The 15,015-nt window shown below is 44.8% G+C and overlaps 3 protein-coding genes across 3 annotated transcripts; 2 read left to right on the top strand and 1 right to left on the bottom strand.

Moving 5' to 3' along the window:
• Positions 1 to 223: 223 nt before the first annotated feature.
• On the bottom strand, positions 224 to 5,621 carry LOC109776823 (protein pleiotropic regulatory locus 1). The gene is made up of 17 exons (XM_020335493.3): positions 5,383 to 5,621; positions 5,262 to 5,286; positions 5,062 to 5,161; positions 4,768 to 4,849; positions 4,619 to 4,678; positions 4,376 to 4,457; positions 3,968 to 4,060; positions 3,400 to 3,463; positions 3,191 to 3,276; positions 3,006 to 3,107; positions 2,840 to 2,923; positions 2,502 to 2,562; positions 2,355 to 2,421; positions 2,174 to 2,251; positions 1,238 to 1,302; positions 909 to 986; positions 224 to 705 (listed from the first exon to the last, which is right to left on the bottom strand). Exons 1-17 carry the CDS (start codon positions 5,520 to 5,522, stop codon positions 533 to 535), a joined length of 1,440 nt encoding a protein of 479 aa, XP_020191082.1. The 5' UTR covers positions 5,523 to 5,621; the 3' UTR covers positions 224 to 532.
• A 64-nt stretch (positions 5,622 to 5,685) lies between these two features.
• On the top strand, positions 5,686 to 10,839 carry LOC109776822 (uncharacterized). Its single transcript, XM_020335492.4, has 2 exons — positions 5,686 to 5,859; positions 10,143 to 10,839. Exon 2 carries the CDS (start codon positions 10,157 to 10,159, stop codon positions 10,499 to 10,501), a length of 345 nt encoding a protein of 114 aa, XP_020191081.1. The 5' UTR covers positions 5,686 to 5,859; positions 10,143 to 10,156; the 3' UTR covers positions 10,502 to 10,839.
• Positions 10,840 to 12,800: 1,961 nt separating this feature from the next.
• On the top strand, positions 12,801 to 13,553 carry LOC109776821 (late embryogenesis abundant protein Lea5). Its single transcript, XM_020335491.4, has one exon. The coding sequence runs from the start codon at positions 12,904 to 12,906 to the stop codon at positions 13,186 to 13,188; it is 285 nt and encodes a 94-aa protein (XP_020191080.1). The 5' UTR covers positions 12,801 to 12,903; the 3' UTR covers positions 13,189 to 13,553.
• Positions 13,554 to 15,015: the final 1,462 nt, after the last annotated feature.

The raw sequence follows: 15,015 nt of genomic DNA, 5'->3' as shown, positions 1-15,015 counted from the left end.
GGCAGATGAGGCACACATCGAGTCTTCGGGCATATTGCAACCGACCTTGTCTGAATTAAACAACCACTCAGCAGCAGCAAATAGAAACTTTTAAAACAAAATCCCACACTTCGTGGAGGAATAACCGCACAAGCAGCAGCCGAAGTGCTTTCAGCATGGAACGCATCATCCACGTTAAGCGTTTTGCAAGCCTCACTAATGATGTTAAGCTTAACAAAATTCGTACTGTTCAACCCAGCCTGAAGCATTAGCAAGATCGCGATCTTACAGAGAACCTGTAGTGACTTACAAACACCACTACAGCTGCAGAAATTCAATTTTGATACATCACAAAAATTCCCAATGCATAGAACAAAATATATTTGAACTAGAAAACATGCTTCAGATTCAGTAATAAATACTACAACACCATCTGTATTATACAACAGGGACGTCAGGGCTTGAACACCACCATAAAGGCTCAACGAGGTGAACACTCAACCAAAGAGTAGAATTTGGGTGGTCGAAATCAATCTTGTAACTTATGCGGCAATCAATATCTCCGGATGTCTTTTGGTGGCTTGAAGTTGACGGGGTGGGTTTCTGGTGTTGCTGTTAGATCTTCTTTCCACATCTTTATTGTTTTATCTGCCTCGCATGTCACAAGCCTTGATCCACTATTATCGTAAGAAAGGGCATATATACATGCTTCACTCTCCAATGATCCTGAAATTCAAGACAATAGGGATGCAGATAATCAGATTCCAGCTGTAAACAAACATCAAGGCTAGACCAGCTTTGCCAGTGTCACTAGCATTTCTGATAAATTACTATTCAGAACCCCTCATAAGAGGAAAAACTTCGTCAAAAAACGGAGAACTCATACTTGTTAGCCTGTCAACCAATGCAGAATGCGGAGTAGTACGTACCAGGCTGGACAATAGTCTGTTCTTGCTGAAAATTATGGCCACTCTTCCAATCCCAAAACCACATGCTTCCATTGTCCCCTGCAAAAGAAACGAAAGATTTCGTTCTACATAAATGGTCTGAGCTCCAAGAACATGCTAGAGATTATAAAATATGGTTCTTCTATACATTGTCACATAACATCTTAGAAATGAAGAGGATTCATGCAATAGGTAAGGCATAAAGAACACAGCTGTGACTGTTAATCACCAAATAAAACATCCATATTTAATAAAGCATGATGGGGAGCCCAAAAGGTTGGAAGAATATGGCACTCTGTCAATGCATTTACCTGCAGTTGCCAGGACACCATCCTCATTAACAGCCATTGCATTTAGAATCGTTTTTTGCTGGGACCTGAAGGTGATAACAGATGAGAAGTTTAGTGCACGATCCACTATCGATATGTTGGACTGAGCAAAAAAGAAAAAAAATCACGTCCAGATGTTGAACCCGTGACTAGAGGGACAATGCAATATACTCCCTCCGTTCCTAAATATAAGTCTTTTTAGAGATTGCACTACAAACTACATATGGATGTATATAGATATATTTTAGAGTGTAGATTCATTCATTTTAATCCGTATGTAGTCCATAGTGGAATCTCTAAAAACACTTATATTTAGGAACGGGAGGAGTATTGGATTCTGAAAAATGAATGCAACTTATGCCAAACTGCATAAGTTCTCCTTTTGCAGTAGCAATTCTAGAGGCATTGTCAGGAATAATGTTGAGCAAGATGAGACCGAGACATCGGATTGTCATTATCTAGGGCAAATAGCATGTTTTGGTATTATTATAGAATAATAATAATATACTTTTAAAATCGCTAAAACAAATAGCAAAAATGCCTCTTAAAAGTTTCCCATAATTCTGAGAAAGAGGAAGTTGACTTTGGTAATGTCTGTAGGTAGATCTAGGGCATCAGAATTCAAACTTACAATAACAAAAACACCAGCAAATTCATATCCATTAGTCAACCTTTTGAACGCACACAAATGAAGACAAAAAAGACATCCTGATCAGCATATATGGCACACACTCATTTACCAAAAAAGGTTATAAAGCAGACCTAAATGTATTTTTATTACAAATGGTGGAATCTGAGTTGCATTGACACATAGTGCAGTACTTAATTGTTTCGACTTACAGTTAGCCAAACAACAAGCTGTGGCACTTATAGACAAGGTGAATGTATGGATACAATCATACAAATAAGTGAACTCACAGCATGTTGTGCAGAAATTCGCCTTTGGGCAGGCTCCACTTCTTTATGTTGTCGGCAGATGCTGATGCAAATGATTTCCTACATAAGAGAAGTTATTGTAAAGGTTCCAGCAATGTACATAATAGAAAATATGAACCCATGGGTACTACATAATTTTAAAAATGAACCCATGGGTACTAACTCTTTTGGATGCAGTGCCATGGCCCGAACAGACTTCTTATGGTGTGTAAGAGTACACATAGTTTTCCCTGGAGAAACAAACAACTGTAATGGATACAGATAAATGGAACCATTTGGTGGACAATGTCAAGTTCAATAGTTGAATTACCAGCTACAAGATCCCAGAACTTGATAGTTGTATCATGTGAGCCAGTGACAACTTGTGGATCCTGAGAAAGAAAGAAAGAAAAAGGTAATTAACAGTAGGTACCACAATAGACAAGAAAATACTATCACAAGCAAGCTCCAAGCCCGGTCCAAATAATAACATGGTGAACAAATCAGAGGTTTTATGCATGTATTCTTTAACTGCTTTTTATTTAACTTTAAGAAGACAAAGAATCAGAAGACTCCAATTAGAAACTTGGGACACCATTAGATAAAGAGTATTGAAGCAGCAAAACTCAGTATTTCAGTGAGTTGCGGCAAGTAAAGATGCCTTCTTACCGTTGGCCGAGCAAACACTGAACAAACTGTGTTATCATGTCCAGTTAAAGCAGAAACATGAGCCTTTGTTCGAATATCCCACACCTGTGCATGGAGCAAGAACAGCTTAGTGCATAGTGTGCTGCCAAATTTTGCATAACGTGCACGGTAAGGAGTAATTTCTTACCCTGCAAACTGAATCTCGACCACCTGTCAGCAAGACATCAATTGTTGGATGGAGAGCTAGGCAGTAAACCCCACTCAGATGCCCATGATAAGACCGAATAACCTTTTACAGAGAATACAGACAAAATATCATGAGAATGCCAATATGCCACATGCTAAACACGAGTAATAAATAATAAAACAGACCTTATTTTGTTCAAGATCCCAACATTTTACTTGTTTGTCATCACCAGCAGAAAATAGATATGTGTGCCGCTGACTGACAGCAAGTCCTACATAAATGCACATTACACCCATCAGTTACAAACTTCCAGATTGGGGCAAAAACAAAAGAAATTTGTAAGGGTGATGAGTGCCTAACAAGGCCCTGCAATCCAAAACCAAGAACAACTTACCGCGGACTTGTTCAATATGACCAGTTAGTGTCAGCTTCAATGTTCCTGATGCCAGGTCCCATATCTACACAACCCAGTTGTCAGAAGATCAATCAATGAACTACACAGGAAAGTAGTATGACATGTTGGCAGTTGGATTGCTAGCTTAATGTACAATTGCAAAATAAGGGAAGAGGGAGATAGTTTAGTGGCTCTTATAGTAGCGGTTGCCCTAGCACAAAGCAAAAAAGATGCAAATGGAAGATTGATGTCAAAATAAGACCATATTGGCACCAGAAGCATAAACAGATCATAAATTATACATGCACTATTTTCTGTTTCTCATGAGAATTCGTCAACAGAATAGCAATATAATTATTCTATTAGTTCAAACAAGATTCCAAAAACTGAGAATAACTGCACCATGCAAATAGAAGTATAAAACATTAGAAAAGTGCGGACACCTGTAAACAAGCATCTGAGCCACTAACAGTGCCAATACATGTTGTGATATAACTAGTGGCACGCATACATGAATTCAACTTAGTTTCCAAATTCCCAAGACAGGAATGCAGGCTGTAGGGCTCACCTTTATTGTTCTATCAGCGGAACCAGTACAGAACCATTCATTGCCTGGATCAAATGCTATAGATCGCACCCATCCCAAGTGACCACTGATGACCTGCATACGTTTAGAAATACCATCAACAAAAATTCTGGAAAATAAATGATGTAATTTATCACTTGGTGAGAACCAAGATGCTCCCATAGATCAGTTTAATTCCAACAAAATATGCAGAAGAACATGGAGGGTTTAACGTTTTAGCCAGTTTAAAAGTTCACAGATGGATATTAGAATTGCATGGGATGCTCAAAAGCACAAATAAATCTTTTTCCAGTCCAAATATGGCATCGATATGCCAAGAATCAGTCCCTGGGGTGCCAAACAAGCTATAACACACAATATGAAAGTGACACTTGAATGAAAAATAATTACCCGATAGTTCTTCCAGGGAGCATGCCATACAGGTTTAGGCCATCTACTTGGCAACCTTTCCATCAGTGCAGATGTCGAGAATCTGAAAGACATATCAAGACATGAGCAATTTAAAGTAACAGCCAGGAACTGCGCATTACAATTATTCTACAGTTGATACACTTAATAGAATATCAGAAATAATATGGAAACCATGTTGTACGATGCCCAGACAACCATAGAAGGAAATGCAAGTGAACAAACCTATCAGATGACCCAGGAATCGATAATACGGTTGTATTTTTGCCAGGCACCGCAGATTCGCTGATTATAAATCAAAGAGGAAACTTCAGTAGCAATAAAAAGGAACATCAACATATTAACAGCAGACAAGAGAACATGGATGCACTTACGGTGCTTTGGGAAGCATAAGCGGTGCAGGGATAATGGCATTGCTAGTGCCTTCCCTAGGAGCATCTTTTGTGTCTTGTGTGCCTGACAAAGATATATTTTAGCATCATGTAAACAATCTACAATAAAATTCGCGAGAATTCCAGCCGTTGCTCCTGTTCTTTAGATCCCCATTGTTTCTTTTCCTAGCGGTCATTACTAACGAGCATGAAAAGTCTGATATAGCCAGTGAATTTCTGTTGTTCAATTTGAAAAGCGCAGGGGCTTCTCATTCAAGAAGGGCAGCAAAAAAATACCTAGAAGCGCCAACGCATTGGAAGGAGCCGCGGCGCCCTTCCCCTGCGCTCGGCCCTGGTCGGTCGGCAGGTTCTTGACGGCACCGTACTCCGCATTCACCTGCGAGAAACCACCCGACCACCAAATTTTCAGGGCCGCCGCTTATATGCAGACAAAGGTAGGAACCTAACCAGTAGAGAGCCGAGACGAAGCCACGAACCTTGCAGCTGACGCGAATCCGTTTGCTGCGGCGAGATAGAGAGCAAACGAAGAGAAGAGGTTAGCACAAGTGGGCTAGGGTTTGGGGGGGTTAAGGAAGGGGGGCGAGCGAGCTGGCTTACCTCTCGGCGTCGGGAGCGAAGGGGAGGGAGTGGGTGGGCGCGAAGAGGTCGAGGGAGCGTTTCAGTGACTTGAGACTCAGCTTCTTCAACGACTGCGGCTCTACCGGCTCGCCGCCCGCTGCTGCCGCCGCCATCGCCATAGCCGCCGCCCGCCGATCTCCGAGACAGCTCGCTACTACTCCCTTCTCCTTTCTTGTCCCCGGTATTGGAGGCGGTTTACAATGTGGGCCTGGATAAGAAACGAGCTGGGCTCATCCCCAGACAACAACGACCATATTGCTGGGCCTAACCGGGCCGTTACTAGTCTAGTCGCATCGCATCGCGTCCATTTCTCTAACCCTGCAGCCGCCCCCCGTCCAATGCTCTGATCGGCTTCGCCACCCACGTCGCGCCGCGCGCCGCCGCCGCCGCCCTGCGCTGTCCGCTGCATCTCCGGCTCGCCGCGCGGTACGCCTCCGGTCCCGCGTGCTCTCCGAGGTAGGCCACCTCCCCGGTTATACAAATATAGTAAGGTTGCACTGCTCGTTACAGTAGATCCGTATCGGTTTACCTATGCGTTGATTCAGCAGTAGTATTTTGCCATTCCGTGGTAGTGCTCAACTCATTTTGTAAGATATCTTCACCAGATGGGTTCGATAATTGGTTCTGTGGCTGTTAATTTGATATGGCCCGAGAATTAAGTGTCGCTAATTCTTATGTTTAGGTCTGCACGCAGCACGCTTGATCCAGTTTCTGCATACTCAATCGCCATGATTTTATTTGAAAAATCTTCAGCTTAATATCTATCCAAAGCCCAAAGAAGACCCAAACATAATTTTGTGCAAGTCTTTTCTTCTTAAGAGAAAAGTAAGTAAAACTAACTTTGCTAAAAAAAATCCTCTAAAACTCTTTCTCAAAATGTACCGCTTACCATAGTTATCCAAACAACCACCTAGTTAGACTGAGATCAGTGGTATTGCATCCTCTCCAGTTCTCTTAAAATATTTTTGCTCCATCCGTTCGTAAGCATGATTGGCATGGTTTGCTACTTTCCCTCTTCAATGATACTCCGTAGCTCTTAAATGAACCATAAACATTTTGAGGGCTCCTCTTTTTAAATGATTTTCATAAGAATTTTGAAGGATTAGAATCTTCAGGAATTTTTCCTACGTTCCGTTGTTTGATTCATATGACTAATTATTTTTATAGAATAATGGGCTTTTAGCATCCTCTTGGTGAATGGCACCTTTTCAACCGAGCCAAAGAAACTCCCAATTATGTTGTACACCTTACCAACTTACCAAGGTTGACTTTGTTTTCCCTTAGGGCTTGTTTGGTTATAGGGGAACAAATACTCCAGTGGAAAAAAATCCACCCAGGGATTGAATCAGTCCCTTCCAACCACCTTAATCCCTGCCACCCCAAATTTTGTTTGGATAGGGAAAAGGAACATTTTCAGCGAGTCTATCCTCGTTTGCTTTAGACTAATGACACTTGTGTGGTCAAATGACATTTGACATAGAAACATGGTGGCTGGAAAACTATAAGCAAACGAAGACTATGCTGACAACGAAAACTTTAAGCACACTCTCGTTTTGTGCTGTTTTACCATCCAAACTGATTGGCGTATAAGCATCGAAACTGATTGTCCGTGGTCCATATAGACCAAATATAAATTGAGAAAAAAGAGAGAAATAATTGCAAATAAAAATAAAAATACACTGATATCTGACAGGACAAAAATGTGGCCTAATGCGACAATACAACCATAGTTCATCGGCTGGAATGCAAGTCATAAAGCATTTCTACACACCGCAATTGCTCGAATGGGAAGCACCATGTGGCAGCACTGATCTCTTCTTTCATCCTCAGCTCATCCAAATCAGTAAAGTTACTATGAATTCATAAAGTTGGAAACAAAAAGGAAACACTGTACTTGAAGAGAAAATTTAGACAATTTGATAATTCCGGAACGGATTAGCGATATGTAAACAACAAGGGTGAATTGCCAATATTAAACTGGAAAGAAGTATGGGATTCTTCATGACTTGTTGAGGTTCAAGAATATGGCAAGCTAATAATGATTAGAGAGGGCGAATATCGATCCAATTATCCAACATTAAGAAGCAGCAGATTACTCCTAGTTTGATCCACTCTCATATCCATATTAACACTAAATGAAAAGTGAATTCCTAATTAAGATATAACAACAGCTGAGAAAGGCAAAAAAAAAAGCCATCAAACTGTTCGTCGTCTTCCGTTGTATCCGGGAGGGCGGTGATACAAGAAAGAAGAAAACGACTGACGAGAAATCGAGAATCTGCTGAATCAAGTGCCAGGAAGGCTTCAGCTACTTACATCAGCAAGGCATTGTTAAGAGGGTTGTGTCTTGTTTATACTTTTCTTGAGCCGAACTAGTTTGCACTTGTGTATAGTTCAAAACTTCAAATTGACACAAAAAGAGAGAAAAGATGGAGGCCTTACCAGAGAGCAGGCGATAGTCGTCGTCGCCGGCTGCACCGCGTCTTTGCTCGTCGTAGTCGCTATTCCTCACCACCTCTTGTGCCACCGCTGAATAGTCGTGTAGTTTAGTAACTTCTGAACTACAATGAGGATGAACCATTAGCAATATTAAGAATGTTCCTGTCACAGATTTACCAGTGCCAAATACACAATAAGAAGGAAATAAACAGAAACACAAGGTTAGAGCTGTGTGAGATACAGAAGAAAAATAAGTTACATGCCACAACTGATGTACAAAAATAGTTTCTTGACCCTTCAATACAATTTTGCTCAATGATTGTCTACTGAACTTTTGAATGTCTCCTGACATAGGCAGGCACCTAATAGTGCAGTTTTGCTCAATGCAAGTGTCCCTGCAATCAGAGCAGATCTTTCGCGATGAAGCCAAATCTAACAGCTATCATCACTTGCTCATGCAAGAAGAAGCAACGACAAAGGCATTGAACCACACAGATTTCACATGACCACACTTCTAGTTCAGCGCACGCTGCACACTAACAAGCCGTAACCTGAATTCACAAACAAACACCCATCTAATTATGCATGCTCGAATTAGGGGGACAACAGTAATTTTGATGCGCGGGCTGAACTAAGCTTACATATAGGTAAATCACAACAATAACTAAAACAAACTAGCAATTCCATTTTGTTTTCGTTCTACAATCATTAAGACAAGTAACTAGCACATCACATAGCATGTAGAACTGGAGGAAACCATCACAGCAGTTGCAAAAAACAAGAACAGCTTAACAAAGCAAGGATGCAGGGCGTACCTTTTTGCCTAAGCCGGAGCCTCGGGTTCACCCTGTCCGTTGATTGAGCAGACCTTGTCGCCATTGATTGCCTGCGGCTCCCCCCGCGACTGCGCACCCAACAGTTTCGCCCGCAACCTGAGCCGCCATTTGAGTCCACCTGAGCAGTAGGGGCGACATCAGCTCGCGGGAGCACTGCCAGAGGGACCGGATCAGGATGATCTACACTGTCCACGAACCCTTCACGGAGCGGAATCCTGCAAGTTAGGCCAGCAAGGGGCGCCGGACTCAGCAATCAGTCGTCGGCTGTGTCCTGGGGGCACACAAATCCTTGAATTCGCTAGATCTCCAATCGGGCAGGATTCAATTACCTGTCCACTGCATCAAGCAGGAACTCGAGCCTAGCATCTTCCATCGCTCACCGGCCGGGGCTCCCGAAGCTCGCCGTACCCCGCTGGATATGGGCAAGCCTTCCGCGGCGGCGGCAGGCTTCGGGAACGACCTAGTCAGGAGGGTTTGGTGGCTGACCTCTCTCGAGCCGAACCGTACGCACATGACGTCCGGTAGGAGCCGCGGACGGCCGTCACGTACTGGCGAACTGTTCCACGGCTCGGCAAAAAAAGTAAACGTTCTGGTCCGTGGCCCATGAAAATCGGCGCGTGGACGGACGCCCAGCCATACGTTTCGGCCCCACTCTTGCGCACTGTCTCACGCCGTATCCGCTATTTCCGCTGCTTTTGCGCAGACATGCCAGTGCATGTTTCCTGAATCACGAGAGCTGAACCGACGCCAGCGATTTCGGGAGCAGCTGGGCTCGAGCACCGAATCGCTGCGCTCGGGAATGGCCCAGTTTTGGGCTAAAAAATGCCTAGCAGTTAATTGGCCCAGCCAATAATTCGGCCTGACAGCTGATAAATCGGCTTGCCAGACAAATTAACTGGACCTACCAGTTAATGGCTCGAATAGCACGTTCTTGTATCGGGAGGGGTCCGAATAACAGTTAACTGACCATATCGACAGTTAACTCACCGTCACCGATATTTGGAACAGTGGCTTGGACTCAAACCAAACACACCTAAGGTGCAGCTGTGCAAATCAAGATTCTTACCTATTAGCTATTGTGTATGAGCAAAAAGGTTATGCAAGTTTCCTGGTATAGCTCCTTGTCACAATGGTTCAAACACTGGAGCTAAGTACTAGATTCAGTATCAGGTTATCTACTTAGCAGGCAACTTTACTTGCGTTTTGCAACCGCTATTGATTTCATTCTCTTTCTTTTAAGATTGTCAATTTATCATGCACTGTCGCTCCCTGTCTATACCAGGGGCAAGAATTTGTTTTATGAATTGTTTAGCAATTGCATTAATACTGCATTCCTCAGTGTGTTCTGTATCCTGATTTTTAACATCGACCGCTGATAATTTAAAACTGGTTTGTAGATTGGGTAATTGAAATGTATTCACATTGTCAATTGACTAATCCGTGCTGCTTGTTACCTTGCTACAGAGAAACCAGTGACAATGGTCGTCCCTCCACCAGACAGGGCCGCTAGGATCGTCGGTTTTCTCAAGCCCTACCTTTTGAGGATGCATTTCTCGAACAAGTATGTAACCGCCCAGGTCATCCATACCCCAACAGCAACCGTCGCGTGTTCTGCAAGCTCGCAGGAGAAGCTGTTGAGACCGAACTTGGAGTCGACCCGCGACGTCTCTGCCGCGGCAAAGATTGGGAAGCTGCTGGGCGAGCGCCTGCTACTCAAGGGGATACCTGCCGTGTCCATCCACATGAAGAGAGAGCAGAAGTACCACGGGAAAGTCAAGGCTGTTATAGATTCTGTCAGAGAATCTGGTGTCAAGCTGTTGTGATGGTGAAAACATAGAGCTCGGCTTAGCATTTGCGCAGTCTTGAGCTGTATTTCTGATGTTTGGACTGATTCACAGCAACTTTTGTGTTCATGAATTTGGCACTAAACGAACGTTTGTCCGGGACTCCAGGTCAATAAAGGGACTGTGTTGTAGGAGCTCGACCTGATAATCTGCAGTAGCACTTTTTATTTTTTGAAACAAATCTGCAGTAGCACTTGATGACTCGAGGATAAACAGCCTGTTATGGTTTCCTCTCCGAAATGTAACGGAGATTATTGGGCTGGAGATATTCCGGACTTGGTTGCCTGTGATGCTAAATTTGGTATTCAAGACTGTGACCTCTTTTGCGTGTGGATTAATGCATGATCGCGACTGCGAGTGTATCTTGCCGTTAAGCTTTCTTCAGATGCTCAGCTATCCATAGCGAAGCACCATGTGCCTCAGAAGATTCTTCTTGATTTTTTCTATTATCTTGGAGAGCACGTTGATATTTTTCTGGCAAACTGTTTGCTGTTAGTACATGCTAAACCTCAAGATCGTATTGTCTTGGGAGTAGTATTTTTTTGAGGGATTCTTAGTATTGATGATCGTTTCTTTCAGGAGATGCTAATCTTTAAGGTAGTAATTGCATTTGCGGTGTTCATTCTTCATTGTCATGTCCCTGGCAAGAAACAGTATTAAGAAGACAAACGGTGTGTGACTTTGTGTGCATGACATTTTTTTCCTCTACATCTATATAGAAGTATACTACTCCCTCCGTTTCTAAATACTCCCTTCGTTCCTAAATATAAGTCTTTTTAGGATTGCACCAAGTAACTACATACGGAGCAAAATGAATGAATCTACACTCTAAAATATGTCTACATACATTCATATGTTGTATTCCATTTGAAATGTCTAAAAAGACTTATATTTAGGAACGGAGGAAGTATAAGTCTTTAAGAGATTTCATTATGGACCACATACGGAGCAAAATAAGTGAATCTACACTTTAAAATGCATCTATATACATCCGTATGTGGTCCATAGTGTAATCTCTAGAAAGATTATATTTAGGAACGGAGGGAGTATATACATAGCTAAATTAAATCAATTCGGTATGTGTGTCCGTTGGACCACGCTCCCGGTGCCGAATAAAGCAAGATGATTCCATCCGACCAGTTTTCTTTTCTGCGTTTCGTGCTCGCCATGATCGAAGGTGGTGACGCCGACACGCTCACCGTGATTGAGATGATTGCTCGATGCTGTTAGCAAATAAACTCATCAACATCCGCATCTCGTTCCTGCCCTTTCTTTTCGCCGCTAAATGGCCAAACCACGAGGTCTGGTGCCGATTAAAGCGTCACGAGAGAATCTCCTCCGGGCTGCTAAATAAAATGGCCAAACCACCGGATGCATCCGCTCCAGCCGACCCGCGCGCGCGATGCGCCGACGACCAACCGAGATGCCGACCGCGTCAAGTCTCCGCATCATCACGGGGCCCTATGCCCGTCGGCGCGCGACCCGGTCGGCCCGGTAGCTGCTATGCCTAGCGAGCGACGGCCGCGCGCCGGGCCGGGTACGACCTGTCCAGATGCGGCTCACTTGCTCCCTCGCGCTGCCGACCGCGCCCCACGCCTCCACCAGACGCCGCCTCCTCGGCTCACGACGAGCCTGGGTCCCCGGTCCACGCTTGCTCGCTCGCCAAAAGATCTCCTCCACGTCCCAGGAGGCGACACGTAGACCCCTTCCATGTGCCCCCACCCAAATACTCAAAGCGAGGCAAGATAAAATAATGTTTTTGTTTTCGCATCGTGTTCTACTACCCAGAATACGTGGATAAACTACCCTAAAAAAAGAATACGTGGATAAACCTTACTAGTGCAACGTGTAACGTAGTACGCCAACGACGTACCCTGAAAATTATTTTTACTGCGCGCCAAACCGAGAAGAGCAAGGCAACTTCGCCGTTCACAACGAAGCAACCACGACTACGGATTACCCCTCTCAAAAGTCCAAATTGTCACCAACTTTTTATTAAGCGCGCGTCGCGCTCACCAAGCCCATGTCGACCCGGCAATGCACGCTAACATCAGCTCGAGAAGAGTAAACAAAAATATCAGGTCGACCACGTAGGAAGGAAGCGACGAACCCGCGGCGCCATTTCCTGCGTCCGTCGCGTCGGCACGTGCCGGTTCGCCGTGCTGAGTGACGGCGCCCAAAAGCCACCAAATCTTTGACAAAACCCCGCGCCGTTCCGCCCTTTTTACCTCGCCTGCCCCTCCCCGTCCCTCTTTATATACGGCCCGCCCTCGTTCGCCCACACCACCAATAAAGCCCACCAAGCCTCAAACGCCCACGTTGGAGCAGCAGCAGCACCAGCACCGAGCCGGAGCCCACCAGCCGTCCGATAAACAGATCCGATGGCTCTCGCTCTCTCCGGCTCCGCTGCTGCCCGCGCGCTCGCCCAGCGGCTGGCCCCGGCCACCAGGGGCTACGCGGCGGCGGCCTCCTCCGGGGCGATGAGGCGCGGCGCCGCGGCGGCCGCGGACGGGAAGGCGGCCAGGGAGGCCGAGAAGGCCGCGGCCGACGCCTCGTGGGTGCCCGACCCCGTCACCGGCCACTACCGCCCCGCCAACCGCGCCGTCGGCGCCGACCCCGCCGACCTCCGCGCCGCGCACCTCGGGCAGACCTACGCACGGGCTTGAAGGCCACGCTCGACGACCCTCCTGGCCCCGCCATGGAAGGAAAACTGCTATGCTACGTAAAAGGGGAAGCCAGGCGGGGCTCGTTCGCCGAGCGCAGCGCCGCGGGCGGCTGGTGTCGCTGGCGCGGCTTAACGACGCATCAATCATCATCGTCGATCCTATACTACGGAGGAGATGCGGCCTGGATGTTTGGCTGTTTCCCATTGTGTGTGTGTGCGCGTGCGTGCGTGCGTCCGGGCTTGGATGCCCTGCTATAGTGTTCATGTGCTCAGATCAGATGTATTTCTCGTCGAGCAGGGCTTGTACCTTTTACTTTTACAGCTAAGTATTAATAACGAAAGAATCTAGCGTTTTCTTTTCCTAAACACATGTTAAGTATTGAATCTGCAAACGAAGCTCCTTCTTGACTAAATTTACAAAAATGCTAACGCCCGTGTGACAGTTTTGCAACTCGTCCACACGCGTGGATCATCGTTCAGTGCAGTTTGCATAATCTTGACACACTGAGGTCAAATTTGCGTGCCACGTAGGACGGGGCTGGTGTATGTGGTCGTTGGAGAGTTCAACTCTCTCCGCACCATGCTGTTTGTCAGCTGCGCTGTATGGGCAAACTAGTTTCTGCCCACACAGTCACCACCTAGTCCATGCGCGTGTGGGCGAACTGCTTTTCGCCCACACAACACTCCTATGTTGTTGGATGGCAACTGCAGTTACGCGTTACGCGTACGTGGCAACTAGTTAAACACACATGGCAACTATGATTCGTTGCTGGACGGTAACTGTATAGTTGCGGGTACATGGCAACCAAATAAGCACACATGACAAGTGTGATTAACCATACATGGCAACTTTGGTTGCACCACACGTGGCAACTAGGTAAACACACATGGCAACTACTGTTTGACCATATGTGGCAATTAGTTAATCACACACGGCAACTACGGTTTGATTACACGTGGCAATTACCATAAATTAGACATGGCAACTATAGTTAACCAAAACAGATAGAGTTGGCATTCTTTTACAACTAACTTGTCATCCCGAATAACTACATCTGCCATCCCGAATAGCAACTAAATCGTCATCCCGCGGGTACCTAACGTAGCTGCGTCAGGACGTGTGGCATTTTTGCTTCGTGCCACACGTGCGGGGTGGAGATGAGTAGTACTTGTTGGGCGTGTGGCACGAAGTGGCTGCGCCCACACGGGTGGGCAATTCTAATATTCGCCCACACACAACCTGTGTGGGCTGCCTCCTGCTCACGCCACACACGGCGTGTGAGCGGATATCTAATATACCACACGTGTGATGGATATCGGCGTTCTAAATTTATATTAAAAATATCAATATCTACAATACCAAATATATATACATGAAACTACATTTCATAATCCTACTCTTGGAAAACTACTTTTCATAACGAATCTAACAGTATTGATTTGAAATTGTGGATGTTGATATTCTTTTTGGTTAAAGTAGAGATACTTTGATTTCGGACAAATCATACATGCAGACTAAAAAAGACAACCTATATTGCAGACTAAAAATGACCGAACGAACTATGCATTACTGCTACTAGGTGATATCTCGCGCGTTGCTGTGGGAATCGCTAAAAAAATGAGCTAATGTTTTTTATGAAAACATAGTATATGTTGATGAGAAAGCATTTTGTTTGAAAGAAATATTCTTTGGAGTAATCTAGAAAAAACTTGATGAAAAACTAAAAAAATATGTGCACATGATTTCTTTTGTTATTTTGTTTACTTGACAATATATCATCTAGGTGATGAGACAAAGACTCCGTTAAATAGAGACATCTAAATGCTT

The sequence above is a fragment of the Aegilops tauschii genome, chromosome 3, assembly GCF_002575655.3.
Source record: "Aegilops tauschii subsp. strangulata cultivar AL8/78 chromosome 3, Aet v6.0, whole genome shotgun sequence".
Lineage (NCBI taxonomy): Eukaryota > Viridiplantae > Streptophyta > Magnoliopsida > Poales > Poaceae > Aegilops > Aegilops tauschii.
Note: the sequence above shows the minus strand (reverse complement) of the source record. Positions and strands in the feature narration are given on the sequence as shown.